General features: G+C 38.9%; 1 protein-coding gene across 2 annotated transcripts in view; it reads left to right on the top strand.

The window, feature by feature from the left end:
• Positions 1–13,882, top strand: part of Helz (helicase with zinc finger) — a 164,647-nt gene that overhangs the window by 19,644 nt on the left and 131,121 nt on the right. For both annotated transcript variants that reach the window (XM_071603620.1, XM_027946304.2), the window contains exons 4-5: positions 10,217–10,444; positions 12,501–12,537. In XM_071603620.1, coding sequence (XP_071459721.1) covers positions 10,235–10,444; positions 12,501–12,537 — 247 coding nt within the window. In that variant the 5' untranslated portion in view covers positions 10,217–10,234. The remainder of the gene's footprint in view (positions 1–10,216; positions 10,445–12,500; positions 12,538–13,882) is intronic.

Consider the following 13,882-nt stretch of genomic DNA (forward strand, 5'->3'; position numbering starts at 1 on the left):
CCTAGTGAGTGGTGTGGCTGTTCAGTTCTTTGGACAGGCCCTTTGGCTTCGAGCCCATACTTTGCATCATTGTTCTACATTCTTTCCCAAGCAAAGATCTTAGCTTGTGCAATATTAGTTCCATTTTTCTTACTACTTTTTATAATATTTGTCTCTCGGTGTGGGCTGGGAACTTTATGGGGAAGATTTGCTAATGGCAGGGCCATTGCTATCTGTGAATTTGTCCATCTACTATTGCTGTTCTCTGGCAAGCAGACACTGTGTGCTTGTCGTTATCAGCAGTTCTCAACTAGAACTGATTTTGTTCCCTGTGGAGACATTTGTTAATGTGTGTAGACATTTTTGATTTGTCATAGTCAGGATGTGCTACTGGTATTGAGTGGGCAGAGGCCAGGGATGTCACTAAACATTCTACAATGCCCATGATGGTTCCCCCATAATAAAGACTTATCTAGCTCAAATGTCACTAATGTAAACTTCGGTCTGTATCCTAACTTAGAAATCATTTTGTAATGCCGTTCTTATGTGTAATGGACAAAGTCACTGTAATAATTATTTTATATTTTAAATTATTTTATACTTTTGTTTGATAATTGACTGCACCCAAAGCAATACATGTTTTTATAAGGGGTATAAATATCAGCTATAGATTGAATATTTGAATTCTCTTAAACAAAACTGGGAATTATATATAGCTCACTGAGGTAAACTTGAGGATGTTTAAAGACTAAGGATATGGTATCTAAATATTTTTTGGATTATCCTGTTAATAAAACAATTAGATTTATTTTGTGTTAAAAGTATTAATTTGTTAAATGTAAACATTTAAAATATACTAGTTTTTAAAATTATGAGTTATTTTTAGTTAAAAATTCCAACTGAATAGAGAGTATTTTATTGAACTCATGTATATACCACCCTAATTTTTCTGTTTGTTTGTTTGTGTGATATTGGGGATGGAACCTAGGGCCTTGAAATGTAGGCAAGTGCTCCGGCTGTGAGCTACACCCACAGCCCTATACCACCTGTATTCAACATGCTGACAAATACTGTTAAAGTCCTTTTTGAATGCTTCATGTTCCCATTCCTTCAGAGTTTCTACATTTTTTGATATACCAACAATCTCCAAAGGTGCAGGGGCCTAGACTGCTTCTGTCTGTCATCTTGTTCACTCACTGCTGCTGTCTTTTGGCCACTGGCCAGCAACGTTTCCCCCTCATCCCCCACTGTAATTTTAGGCCACAGAGGACTTCAGAACAGTGAAGGGTAGGGGTGGTGGTGAAATTAGTGCCATGGTCAAAGCTGGGGAGCCTGGCAGAGAGCATTTATATAGGCTGGTGAGAGGTGGATGGGACAGATGAGTCCCTGGAGGCCAGTGGGTAGAGTGGGCAAGAGCAGGAGAGTGAGGAAGGAGAAAGCAGCAGGAAACGCAATGGTGACCAGCCAGCTAGAGCGAGCCTTTGTTTTTTATTCTTGGTATTGGGGATTGAATCCAGGGATGCCTTTACCCCTGAGCTATATCCCTGGCCCTTTTTATTTTTATTTTGAGACTGAGACAGACTATTAAATTGCCCAGGCTGGCCTAGAATTTGTGATCCTCCTGCCTCAGCCTCTCAAGTCACTGGGACTAATTCATGTGCCATTTTGCCTAGCATTATTGATCCTTGAAGCATTATCATGACTGTGGGCTCAGGTTTCAGTAGACCTTCTCTGCCCAGGATTTCTCCTGCTATCTGGGTGATAGAGCTAGGGAGAAGCATGATGGCACTGTCACTGTGTCTTCCTTGGATTATTTTACAGTTCTCCTTATTAGTGGCAGTGCTTGTCATTTCTTCTTGCCCTTTTATCTAGTTATTCATAGGCTTTATATATGATAGATTCCTTCTTTATTTAAAAATTTTTAGTCGTGTTCCTTTGCCAATGAAATAGAGCTCTCGCTTCTCTCACTTCTTGTGGCATTTGAGGTCATCCGTGGCTTCTCTTCCCCTACCTTGAGTCTAAACTGCAGATTTTCTCCCTTTGATGATTTCACTTGGATCCTTCTCTCTGGAAAGCTTGCGTTTACTCTCCCTGTTATCTGCATCGTGAACTCCTGTTCACTCTTTAATTTTTTTATTCTGCTTTGTTATGTGTGACAGCAGAATGCATTACAATTCATATTACACATACAGAACACAATTTTTCATACCTCTGATTGTATACAAAGTATATTTACACCATTCCTATCTTCATACATGTTCTTGGATAATAATGTCCATCTTATTTTACCATTATTTTAAACCTCATGCCCTCTTCCTTCCCCTCCCACCCCTTTGCCCTATCTAGAATTCATCTGTTCCTCCCAAGCTCCCCCTCCCTACCCCACTATGAATCAGCCTCCTTATATCAGAGAAATTTAGCATTTGGTTTTTTGTGATTGGCTAACTTCTCTTAGCATTATCTTCTCTATCTCCATCCATTTACCTGCAAATGCCATGATTCTATTCTCTTTTATTGCTGAGTAATATTCTATGATGTATACATACCATATTTTTTTTATTCATTCATCTACTGAAAGACACATAGTTTGGCTCCATAATTTAGTTATTGTGAATTGTGCTGCTATAAACATTGATGTGGCTGTGTCCCTGTAGTATGCTATTTTTAAGTCTTTTGGGTATAGACCAAGGAGAGGGATAGCTGGGTCAAATGATGTTTTCATTCCCAATTTTCCAAGGAATCTCCATACTACTTTTCATATTGGCTGCACCAATTTGCAGTCTCACCAGCAATGTATGAGTGTGCCTTTTCCCCCACACCCTCGCCAACATTTATTGTTATTTGTATTCTTAATAGTTGCCATTCTGACTGGAGTGAGATGAAATCTTTGAGTAGTTTTGATTTGCTAGAGACGATGAACATTTTTTCATATATTTGTTGACTGAATGTATATCTTCTGAGAAGTGTTCAGGTCCTTGGCCCATTTATTGATTTTTTTTTTTTTGTGTGTGTGTGTGTGTGTGTGTGTTTAGCTTTTTGAGTTCTTTATATACCTTAGAGATGAGTGCTCTATTTGATATGTGAGGGGTAAAATTTTGCTCCCATTTTTGTAGGCTCTCTGTTCACCTTACTGGTTGTTTCTTTTGTTGAGAAGAAACTTTTTATTTGAATCCATCCCATTTGTTGATTCTTGATTTTAATTCTTGTGCAATAGGAGTCTTGTTAAGGAAGTTGGGCCTAATCTGACATGATGAAGATTAGGGCTTACTTTTTCTTCTATTAGATGTAGGGTTTATGGTTTAATTCCTAGGTCCTTGAACCACTTTTTAAAAAAATATTATTTTTTAGTTGTGGTTGGACACAATACCTTTATTTTATTTATTTATTTTTGTCCGGGGCTGGGGATCAAACCCAGGGCCTCTTATCACGGAGCCACAACCCCAGCCCCAGGTCCTTGATCCACTTTGAGTTGAGTTTTGTGCATGGTGATAGATAGGGGTTTAATTTCATTTTGTTGCATATGAATTTCCAGTTTTCCTAGCACCATTTGTTGAAGAGGCTATCCAATGTATGTTTTTGGTGCCTCTGTGTAATAGAAGATAATTGTAATTTTATGGGTTAGTCTCTGTGTCCTCTATTTAGTACCATTGGTTTACCAGTCTGTTTTGGTGCCAATACCATGCTGTTGGTATGTTGCTCTGTAGTATAGTTTAAGGTCTGGTATAGTGATGCCACCTGCTTCATTCTTCTTGCTAAGGATTGCTTTAGCTATTTTGGGTCTCTTATTTTTCCAGATGAATTTCATGACTGGTTTTTCTATTTCTTTTTTTTTTTTTCTAAATATTTATTTACTTTTTAGTTGTGGTTGGACACAATATCTTTATTTTATTTATTTATTTTTATGTGGTGCTGAGGATCAAACCTAGGGCCTTAGGTAAGTGCTCTACTGCTGAGCCATAACCCCAGACCCTGCTTTTTCTATTTCTATGAGGAATGTCATTGGGATTTTGATTGTAATTACATTAAATCTGTATAGTGCTTTTGGTAGTATGGCCATTTTGGTAATATTAATTCTGCCTATCCAAGAACAAGGTAGATCTTTCCATCTTCTAAGGTCTTCTTTGGTTTCTTACTTTAGGGTTCTGTAGTTTTCATTGTATAGGTCTTTCACAACTCTTTCTTTAAGTTGATTCTCAAGTATTTTAATTTTTTTGAGGCTACTGTAAATAAGGTAGTTTTCCTCATTTCCCTTTCAGGATCTATCACTGATATACAGAAATGCCTTTGATTTATGGGTGTTGATTTTATATCCTGCTACTTTGGTGAATTCGTTTATTAGTTATAGCAGTTTTCTGGTTGAACTTTTTGGGTCTTCTAGGTATAGAGTCAGGTCGTCAGCAAATAGTGCTAATTTGAGTTCTTCTTTTCCTATCTGTATCCCTTTAATTTTTTTTTGTCTGTCTAATTGCTCTGGCCAGTGTTTCAAGAACTATGTTAAATAGAAGTGGTGAAAGAGGGCATCCCTGTCTTGTTCTGGTTTTTAGAGGGAATGCCTTCAATTTTTCTCCATTTGGATTAATGTTGGTCTGGGGCTTAGCATAGATAGCCTTTATGATGTTGAGATATGTTTCTGTTACCCTAAATTTTTCTAGTGTTTTGAAAATGAAGGGGTACTGTATTTTGTTGAATGCTTTTTCTGTGTCTGTTGAGGTGATCATATGATTCTTACCTTTAAGTCTGTTGATGTGATGAATTACATTTGTTGATTTCCGTATGTTGAACCAACCTTGCATCCCTGGGATGAATCCCACTTGATCATGTTGCACTATTTTTTTGATATGTTTTTGTATTCGATTTGCCAGAATTTTATTGAGAATTTTTGCATCTATGTTCATTAGAGATCTTGATCTGAAGTTTTCTTTCTTTGATGTGTCTTTGTCTGTTGGCCTCATAGAATAAGTTTGGAAGTGCTCCCTCTTTTTCTGTTTCCTGAAATAAATTGAAGAGTATTGGTATTAGTTCTTCTTTAAAGGTCTTGTAGAACCCGGCTGTGTATCCATATGGTCTTGGGCTTTTGTAGACTTCTGATGATGTCTTCTGTTTCATCTATTTCATTTGATACTGGTCTGTTTAATTGTGTATATCTTTCTGACTCAATTTGGGCAAATCATATGACTTAAGAAATTTGTAAATGCCTTCGATATTTTTTCTATTTTATTGGGGTACAAGTTTTCAAAATAATTTCTAATTATCCTCTGTATTTCTGTAGTGTCTGTTGTGATTTTACCTTTTTCATCACGTATATTAGTAATTTGAATTTTCTGTCTTCTTCTCTTTGTTAACATAGCTAAGGGTCTGTCAATTTTATTTATTTTCTCAAAGAATCAACTTTTTGTCAATTTTTTTCAGTTGTTTCTTTTGTTTCGATTTCATTGATTTCAGCTCTAATTTTAATTATTTCCTGTCTTCTGCTTTTGGTGTTGATTTGTTCTTCTTTTTCTTGGGCTTTACAATGTAATGTTAGGTCATTTATTTTTTGACATCATCTTCTTTTAAGGTATGAACTCCATGCAGTGAACTTTCCTCTTAGTACTGACTTCATAGTGTCCCAGAGATTTCAACATGTTGTATCAGTGTTCTCATTTACCTCTAGGAATTTTTAATCTCCTCCTTTTACAACCCTTTGTTCATCCAGGAACATATTATTTAGTCTACAGTAGTTGGAATGATTTTTATTTGTTATTGATTTCTAATTTCATTCCATTATGATCTGATAAAATTCAGGGTAGTATCTCTATTTTTTTGTATTTGCTTAGAGTTGCTTTGTGGTATATCATATGGTCTATTTTAAGAGAAGGATCCATGTGCTACTGAGAAGACAGTGTATTCGCTTGTTGAAGGATGAAATATTCTATATATGTCAGTTATTGATTATACTATTAAGTTCTATAGTTTCTTTGCTCACCTTTTGTTTGGAAGATCTGTCCAGTGGTGAGAGAGGTGTGGTAAAGTCACCCAAGATTATTGTGTTTTGGTCAATTTGACTCTTGAGTTTGAGAAGAATTTGTTTGATGAACATAGATGCTCCATTATTTGGGGCATATATTTTTATAATTGTTATATCTTGTTGGTGTATGGTTCCCTTGAGCAGTACGAAATGTCCTTTTTTTGGTCCCTTTTGATAAACTTTAACTTGAAGTCTACTTTATTTGATATGAGGATGGAAACCCCTGCTTGCTTCCACAGTCCATGTGAGGTGTACGATTTTTCCCAACCTTTCACCTTTAGTCTGTGTATGTCTTTTTCTAACAGATGAGTCTCCTGGAGGCAGCATATTGTTGGGTCTTTTTTTTTTTTTTTTTAATCCAATCTGCTAGCCTATGTCTTTTGATTGGTCAGTTTAGGCCATTAACATTCAGGGTTATTATTGAGACATGATTTGTATCCCAGCCATTTTTGTTTTGTAATTTGACTTAGTTTCTCCTTTGATAAGTTTTTCCATTAGTGTAATACTTTCCTCTGCTGATTTTCATTGTTATTTTTTGTTTCCTCTTCTTGGAATGTTTTGCCAAGGATGTCTTGTACGGCCGGTTTTCTAGTTGTAAATTGTTTTAACTTTTGTTTATCATGGAAAGTTTTTATTTCATCATCAAATCTAAATCTTAATTTTTCTGGATACAAGATTCTTGGTTGGCATCCATTTTCTTTCAGAGCTTGATATATGTTGTTTCAGGATCTTCTAGCTTTCAGGGTTTGGGTTTAAAAATCTGCAGTTATCCTAATTGGTTTTGCTCTCTATATAATCTGATTATTTTCTCTTATGGCTTTTTTTTTTTTTATTGTCTCCTCAGTTTGTATGTTGGACATTATCATTATAATGTACCTTGGTGTGGATGTGTTGTAATTTTGTACATTTGGTGTCCTGTAAGCTTCTTGAATTTGGTTTTCCAAATCATTCTTAATGTTTGGAAATTTTTCTGATATTATTGAATAGATTGTTCATTCCTTTGGTTTGGAACTCTGTGCCTTCCTGTATACCAAAAACTCTTAAATTTGGTCTTTTTATTTTATCCCATATTTCTTGAATGTTCTGCTCATGTTTTCTTACTATTTTCACAGTGTGGTCTACATTCTTTTCAAGATTACATATTTTGTCTTCATTGTCTGAGGTCCTGTCTTCTAAGTGGTCTACTCTGTTGGTGATGTTTTCAATTGAACTTTTAATTTGGTTTATTGTTACTTTCATTTCAAGGATTTCTGTTTGTTTGTTTTTCTTTTTTAGTACCTGTGTCTCCCTATTGAAGTAATCTTCTGCTTCCTATACTTGTTTATGTAGCTCTTTGTCAAAATGATCTTTTGTTGCCTATATTTGCTCTCTTATGTAATTCTTTAATTCACAGAACATTTTAATGATGTATATCCTGAACTCCTTCTCTGTCATTTCTTCTACTGCGCTAGTCATGGATTCTAATAATGTGGTTTCTTGATTTGTTTGGGGCACTTTCTTTCCTTATCTTTTCTTGTTGCTCATGTGTCTTCCCTTCTAGCGCTGTGGGTCCATGGCATTACCATTTTTACCTTATAGGCTTATAGTGCTCCTTTAGGGTTCCAATACCTCTCCTTTATGTGGGAGGACAATGTTAACAAATCCCAAAGTAAACAATATACCACCTATAAACAATTTGTTGCTATTAAGATGTTTAGAGTTTGTTCACAATATACAGAAATGTTGAATTTGATTATAATCTATAATATAATCAGTAGGTCTGTAAAAGTGTTTACATTTTCTGATGGTGGTCAATGAACTGGGGGTGAGTTGTAGGATGATATGCTGAGGAGGCAGAATGTGAGAATATAGAGTTAGTATATCTTAGGAAGTGTGAAAGAGAACTCTAATGAGGAGGGTTAGTAGCAGGAGAATGGACAGGAAGTAATTTTGGGTAGACAAGTACATGGGAAGACAATAGATTACATAAAACAAACACATATGTATTAAGAAAAATAAAGAATGTTAAAATAGTAAAAATTGGAGGAAAAAAAGAAAAAAAAAAGACATATACTATACAGATATAATATACTATTCACATGTTCCAGTCCTCAAAATCCTAATTCATGCAAAGTTCTTGGTTTCACATACGTTGGGGATATGATGCGGGAGAATAGAGGGGGAGAAGAAAAAGAGAACAACAACAATAACAACAACAACAACAAACCTAGAAGAAACCAAGATTGTTAATTGTTTTGGTTGGAGACCAGTATCTTTCTTGCTTCCCTTCTCATCCAATAGGTGGGGTTGTCTGTTGTTAGCTGGTATCTCTGCCATCAGGATGGTGAAGGTAACCAGGATGGGAAGGCTGGTTCTGGTGCAGGACACATGGAAGTGAGTCCCTGGAGGGAGACTGCACCTCAAGGGTCTCTTTTGGGTCTGCTTATATGACTTGAGCGCCCGGTCCTATCTCCCTATTTTGCCTGAAGATTTCCCAGTTCCTCATCTCTTTGTTAGTTTCCAAACTGTTGCACTCTCTCTCTCTCCCTTTGTAGTTCCTAATTAAGGGACCCTTCTCACCAGGTTTCCTGTGGGCAGCGCCCTGGTCACACTGCTTACCCGTCCCACTGAGAGCTGTTTTGTGTTGGGCAGTTACTGTGATGGGTTACGGGCTAGTGGGGAGAGGGTGGAGTTGGAAACCGGGTACCTGGCCAGCTGGAGTTCCAATTTGGGAGCTGCCCCCCACCAAAGATGGCAAGGAAGGTGACCCCAGATGCAGGCTGGCTGCTTCCAGGGTCAGGGTGTTGGGTTGGATGCGGGGAGCTGGGCAATGGCTTTGTGCGATGTGTTCAGAGATGAGCTCTGTGGCGTGCAGTGTTGCAGCTTTTGGCTGTCCTGGGAGCCTGTAGGATGTCTCCAGGTGCAGGTAGACTACCACGTGAAGGGACTATGGCAGTAGCTGCCGAGTCACAAGATGGAGACGACTGGGGAGCCCCACGTTGGTAGATGGGGGTCCACAGGGGAGTGGCGGCCAGAGTTCCTGTGGGTGAGTAGCAGCTGAGTGTCCTCATGGGAGCAGAGTGGCATTTGGGAGTTCTGCGCTGGTGCTGATGTGGTGATCCTGCTAAGGCACTTGGGAGCCCTGCGTAGGCTAGTAGTTGGGAGTTGGGTGCAGGGAGTCGGGAGTCCTGCTCTAACGCTGAGGCCTTGAGCCATGCTGCGGGCACAGCGGGAACAGCTGTGTTGGGGTCATGTGTCACTGTCAGAGAAGCTGTAGTCCCACTAGTTGAGACCCAGGTCACAGAGCGACACAGAATGCTGCTTCCCTCTGGCCTGCCATCTTGGATCGCCCTTCTGTTCAGTCTTGAGGCCAGTGCTTGTCTTTAGCAGATGGAATAAGTCTTGTAATCATTCAGTATGCTTTGCCTCTCTTGCTATAGTCTGATTCTCTTGAAGGCAGTGACCTCATGCTTCATCTTTGCATTTGTGGCTGTAATTACAGGACCTGGCCCTGAGGAAATGTTTGCTGATTTGAAGCAACGGACAGGTCTAACTTTGATTTTAGCCAGTGTTTTAATAAGTGGAAAAAAATTTCACACTATATAGATTTTGATTTTCTGCAGTCACAGTTATTGCAAGATTGAAATTGGGAGACTGGAATTTAAAGGTTTGTATATGAAATATTTCTTCACCTTTGGTTAAAAGAAGGAAATCCTTTATGGTTTGTTTTACTTTGTAGTATTTAAAGTCATGATTTATTTATAAATTTGTCTCATTTATAAATTTGATATGATCCTGGCTTATGATCAACACTTTTTTTTTTTTTTTGTGGTATAAGGATTGAATTCTGGGGTATTCGACCACTGAGCCACATCCCCAGCCCTATTTTGTATTTTATTTAGAGACAGGATCTCACTGAGTTGCTTAGAACCTCACTTTTGCTGTGGCTGGCTTTGAACTTGTGATCCTCCTGTCTCAGGCTCCAGAGCCACTGGGATTACAGATGTGCGCCACCGCACCTGGTTATGGTTGACGTTTTGACTTGGATATTATTACAGACTTCATAAAATATAAAAGAGAAGTTTAGATTTTGTAGCATCAATAACTTAATTGTGACCTTGAGCCGGAGACTAGTTGAAAGAAACTACTTAGATAGATAATTAAGCAAGTTGAGATAGGAATGGCCTAGAATTTATAATTGCTAAATCTTTAAAAAAAATCTCTTACTTTTTCTTTTCTCCCTGTCTTTAGGATTTTTGTCCCTGAGTCATGGAAGACAGAAGAGCTGAAAAGTCATGTGAACAAGCATGTGAGTCACTGAAGAGGCAGGACTATGACATGGCCCTCAAGTACTGCACAGAGGCCCTCCTTTCTCTCGGCCAGTACTCCATGGCAGACTTCTCAGGGCCATGTCCACTGGAGATAGAACGCATCAAAATCGAGAGTCTTCTTTACAGAATTGCCTCATTTTTGCAACTGGTGAGTTAACACTGTTGGCATGCCAATGCGGAACTGGGTAAAATGGCCCTTTTTGGTGGTCAGGACTATGGCTGGTTATTCCTGTACAAATCAGCTAATTTTGACTTGAAGAGATATGAGTGAAGTGCCTGGTAGTTTCGGAATATCTTTGATGGTTAAAACTGTGTTTTTAAACTTAGAAAATTGTGCTGTGGTGCAGCATTTTGAATTATTCACTCATTCCACAAGTATTTACTAAGTGACAAGTATTTACTAAGTGACAGTGTGTACCACATACTTCTCTAGGAACTTGGTGAATGTACTGATGAAAGAAGATTCCTTCTTCATGATACTTTTTCCGGTAGGGGAACAGACAAACAATAGCTACTATAAATAAAACACTATAGATTAACTACATGACAAAAGGAGAGCAGGGCAAGGGAGTACCAGGGTTGGACATAGGGGCAGCTTAAAATATTCAGTGATCAAGATAGGCCTACTGAGAAGGAGGAGGCAGGGCTGAGCCACAGGGAAAGCTGGAGGAAGAGCAATACAGGCAAAGGGAACAGTCATGCAAAGGCCCTGAGGCAGAAGCATGCCTGCCATGTTTGAGAAATAGCTGGGAGGACATTGTGATTGGAGTAGGGTGTGCATACAGGAGAGGAGAAAGGGCAGAGCCTGTGGTCATCCTAAGGACTGATTGTTTCTGTGAGGCAGGGAGCTGTGGCAGCACTTTGAGTGGAAGAGTGGTATGGTATGATTCAGTAGGAATTATGTGACTTACGTTGAAAAGAGATTATTAAGGAATAAGAGTACATGTAAGAAGACTAGTTTGGAGACTGTTAGAATAATCTAGGCCAAAGATGACAGTGACTCAGCCCCAAACGCTAACAGTGGCGATAGTGAGAAGTTGCTCTTTTGAAGGTGGAAATGGTCAGATTTGCTGGGTGTGGGAATGAGAGAGAGAGCTGTCACAGTCACTTGCCTCAATTAGAAGAATGGAACTTCCTTCAGCTGAAGTGAGAGACGGTAGAGGGGAGCAGGTGTTGTGAGCTCACTTTTGGACCTCTGGAGTTGGACATGTCATTTACTATCCTGTGGGAGGCATTGAGTGAGCGTTCGGGTGTGCAGGCATAGAGTTTGGGAGAGTCCGTGGGATACAGTCTAGAGCCTGGTGAACAGAGTGGATAGAGAAGAGAGGACCAAGGCTTTGGTCTTGTGGTACCACAGTGTCAAGAGGTTGGACACAAGAGGAGGAGCCAGCAGAGTGGCCTGAAGAGTAACCTCAGGAAAAGGAAAAGGGAGAAAGCCGGGTGTCCTGGGAGCTGTGTGAAGAAAGTACCACTGACAGAGTGGGCAAACGTTCTCCAGTATCAGTGGCTACCACTGGGCACGTGGCAACGTGAATGTAGCTGTGGATCTGACTGGAGTAGGCGGCGGAGCAGGAGTTTAGACAGGAGCAGGAACAGGGTTAGTGGGAAGCGGGTAGATGAGGTGGTCACAGTCTGGAAATTCTCTCCTCACGGCTCCAGTTTTCTCATTCAAGCTTGGAAGGAACCTGAGGCTAGCTGAAGTGAAAGAAGGTGAGAAGTCTGGGTGGGGGTCAGTGGACAAGGGAGTTGTGCCGGTGTGTGTGTAGAGTGTCATTTGTGTAGAGTGTCGTGTGACCCTCCCTGAACACAGCGTTAGTTCTGCTCTGTGAATTAATGGGTTAAATTTATAACCTTTGTGATTCAACTTTGAGACAAAGATGAGCTTCTCTTTGCTAACATCTTTGTTGAAAGCGGTCCTTGGGCCAGGCATGGTGGTGCACGCTGGTAATCCCAGCGCTTCTGTAATCCCAGCACCTTGGGAGGCTAAGGCAGGAGGAACACCAGATCAAAACCAGCCTCAGCAAAAGAGAGGCACTGAGCAACTCAGTGAGACCCTGTCTCTGAATAAAATACAACATAGGCCTGGGGATGTGGCTTGGTGGTTAAGTGCCCCTGAGTTCAGTCCTTAGTAACAACAACAACAACAACAACAAAAAGCAGTTCTTGAACTACTTAATTTTATCTTGTATCTTTTTATTTTGCAGAAAAACTATGGACAAGCTGATGAAGATTGTAGGCACGGTATGTTTAAAACCAGTACTCTTTTCTGATTTGAAGATTTTGAATTATTTAATTGAGCAATGTTTAAGGTCCAATTTTTTTTTTTTCATTTATAATTTCAAAAGCAATTCTGATATTAAAACCTCCCGCCTTACCTAGAGACTGGTATGGATGAAGCTTTCCTGCTACCACTGGTATGCATTTAAACACTGCTCCTACTTATGAAAATTGATGTTTCTGTCCACTTCCCAGGAGCTTTGACGATGTGTGCTTTTAAATTTTGTGTGAGTAGTTCTAGTCAGTAAGAGCCCACAAGTAGCACGGATGGATATGAATTATTAAGCTTGGATACATTGAAAAGGAAGACTCATCCCTCCTGAAATATTTTCATTAATCAGGAGATTTTCCTTAGAAAATGGTTAGAACTTTTTCCTGTTTTCTTTTGGGCAGGAAATCGAGATTTATAATAAGATTCTTGTTCTCTGAGTACCCATAATATAGTAACCCTGTTATTCATGCTGCCGTCTCACTAGAGTGAGTGAGTCTAGGAGCTAGTGGGAGAGGAGTTCTGTACATGTTCTCACACACTCTTGGTGGAATTTTTTGCACAGCTCAGTGACTTGGATAATATGATGTTTCATTTATCCAGAGTTGGACGTTGGGGCCAAGGTGTTTGACATAAGTTAATTTTTTCCCTTCTTACTCTGTTGTGTCAGCACTTCAAAAAGTATTAAGCATTTTTGTTGTAAATCTTACAAAACTATATTAAGTATTCCTGTGGTATAGTGAACATAGTTCAGCCATTCATTAAAGATCAGCTACCTCTCGGTGAACCTTGCTTCATAATGTTGTAATAGTTTGGGAGTTAAATAAGAGATATCCTGTACAATATTCCTTTAAAAAAATTCCTGCTATCTTTGGACATTAAAAAAAATACCAATAGGCAAATAATAATAATTCAAATAATGTAGAGAATTATGAATAAAGGAATGATTTCTCTTTCTTCCCTCAGACTGAAGAAATATTATTATAAGATTGCTATATCTTCTGCAGCTTTCTCTGTAGTGATAAACACAAATGCTTATTATACATAAATAGGGCTTCGCCTTTAAAAATTAAAAAAATAAAAATAAAAATTTGTATCGCGATCCCAAAGCTGCTTGCTTGCTTATATATCAGTACATCCTGGATCTCTAAGTTTCTGCTTGATATTCCCTGGAGTGGGGCTGGGGTGTAGCTCAGTGGTATAGCACTTATCTGTAGAATATGGGAGGCCCTGGGTTTGATCCTCAGTGCTGAGAAAGGAAAAAAAAAAAATCCTTAGTATGGATGAGTTATAACTCATGAGCTTTAACTATTTTCCTGG

Source organism: Marmota flaviventris, chromosome 17, assembly GCF_047511675.1.
Source record: "Marmota flaviventris isolate mMarFla1 chromosome 17, mMarFla1.hap1, whole genome shotgun sequence".
In the NCBI taxonomy this organism is placed as follows: domain Eukaryota; kingdom Metazoa; phylum Chordata; class Mammalia; order Rodentia; family Sciuridae; genus Marmota; species Marmota flaviventris.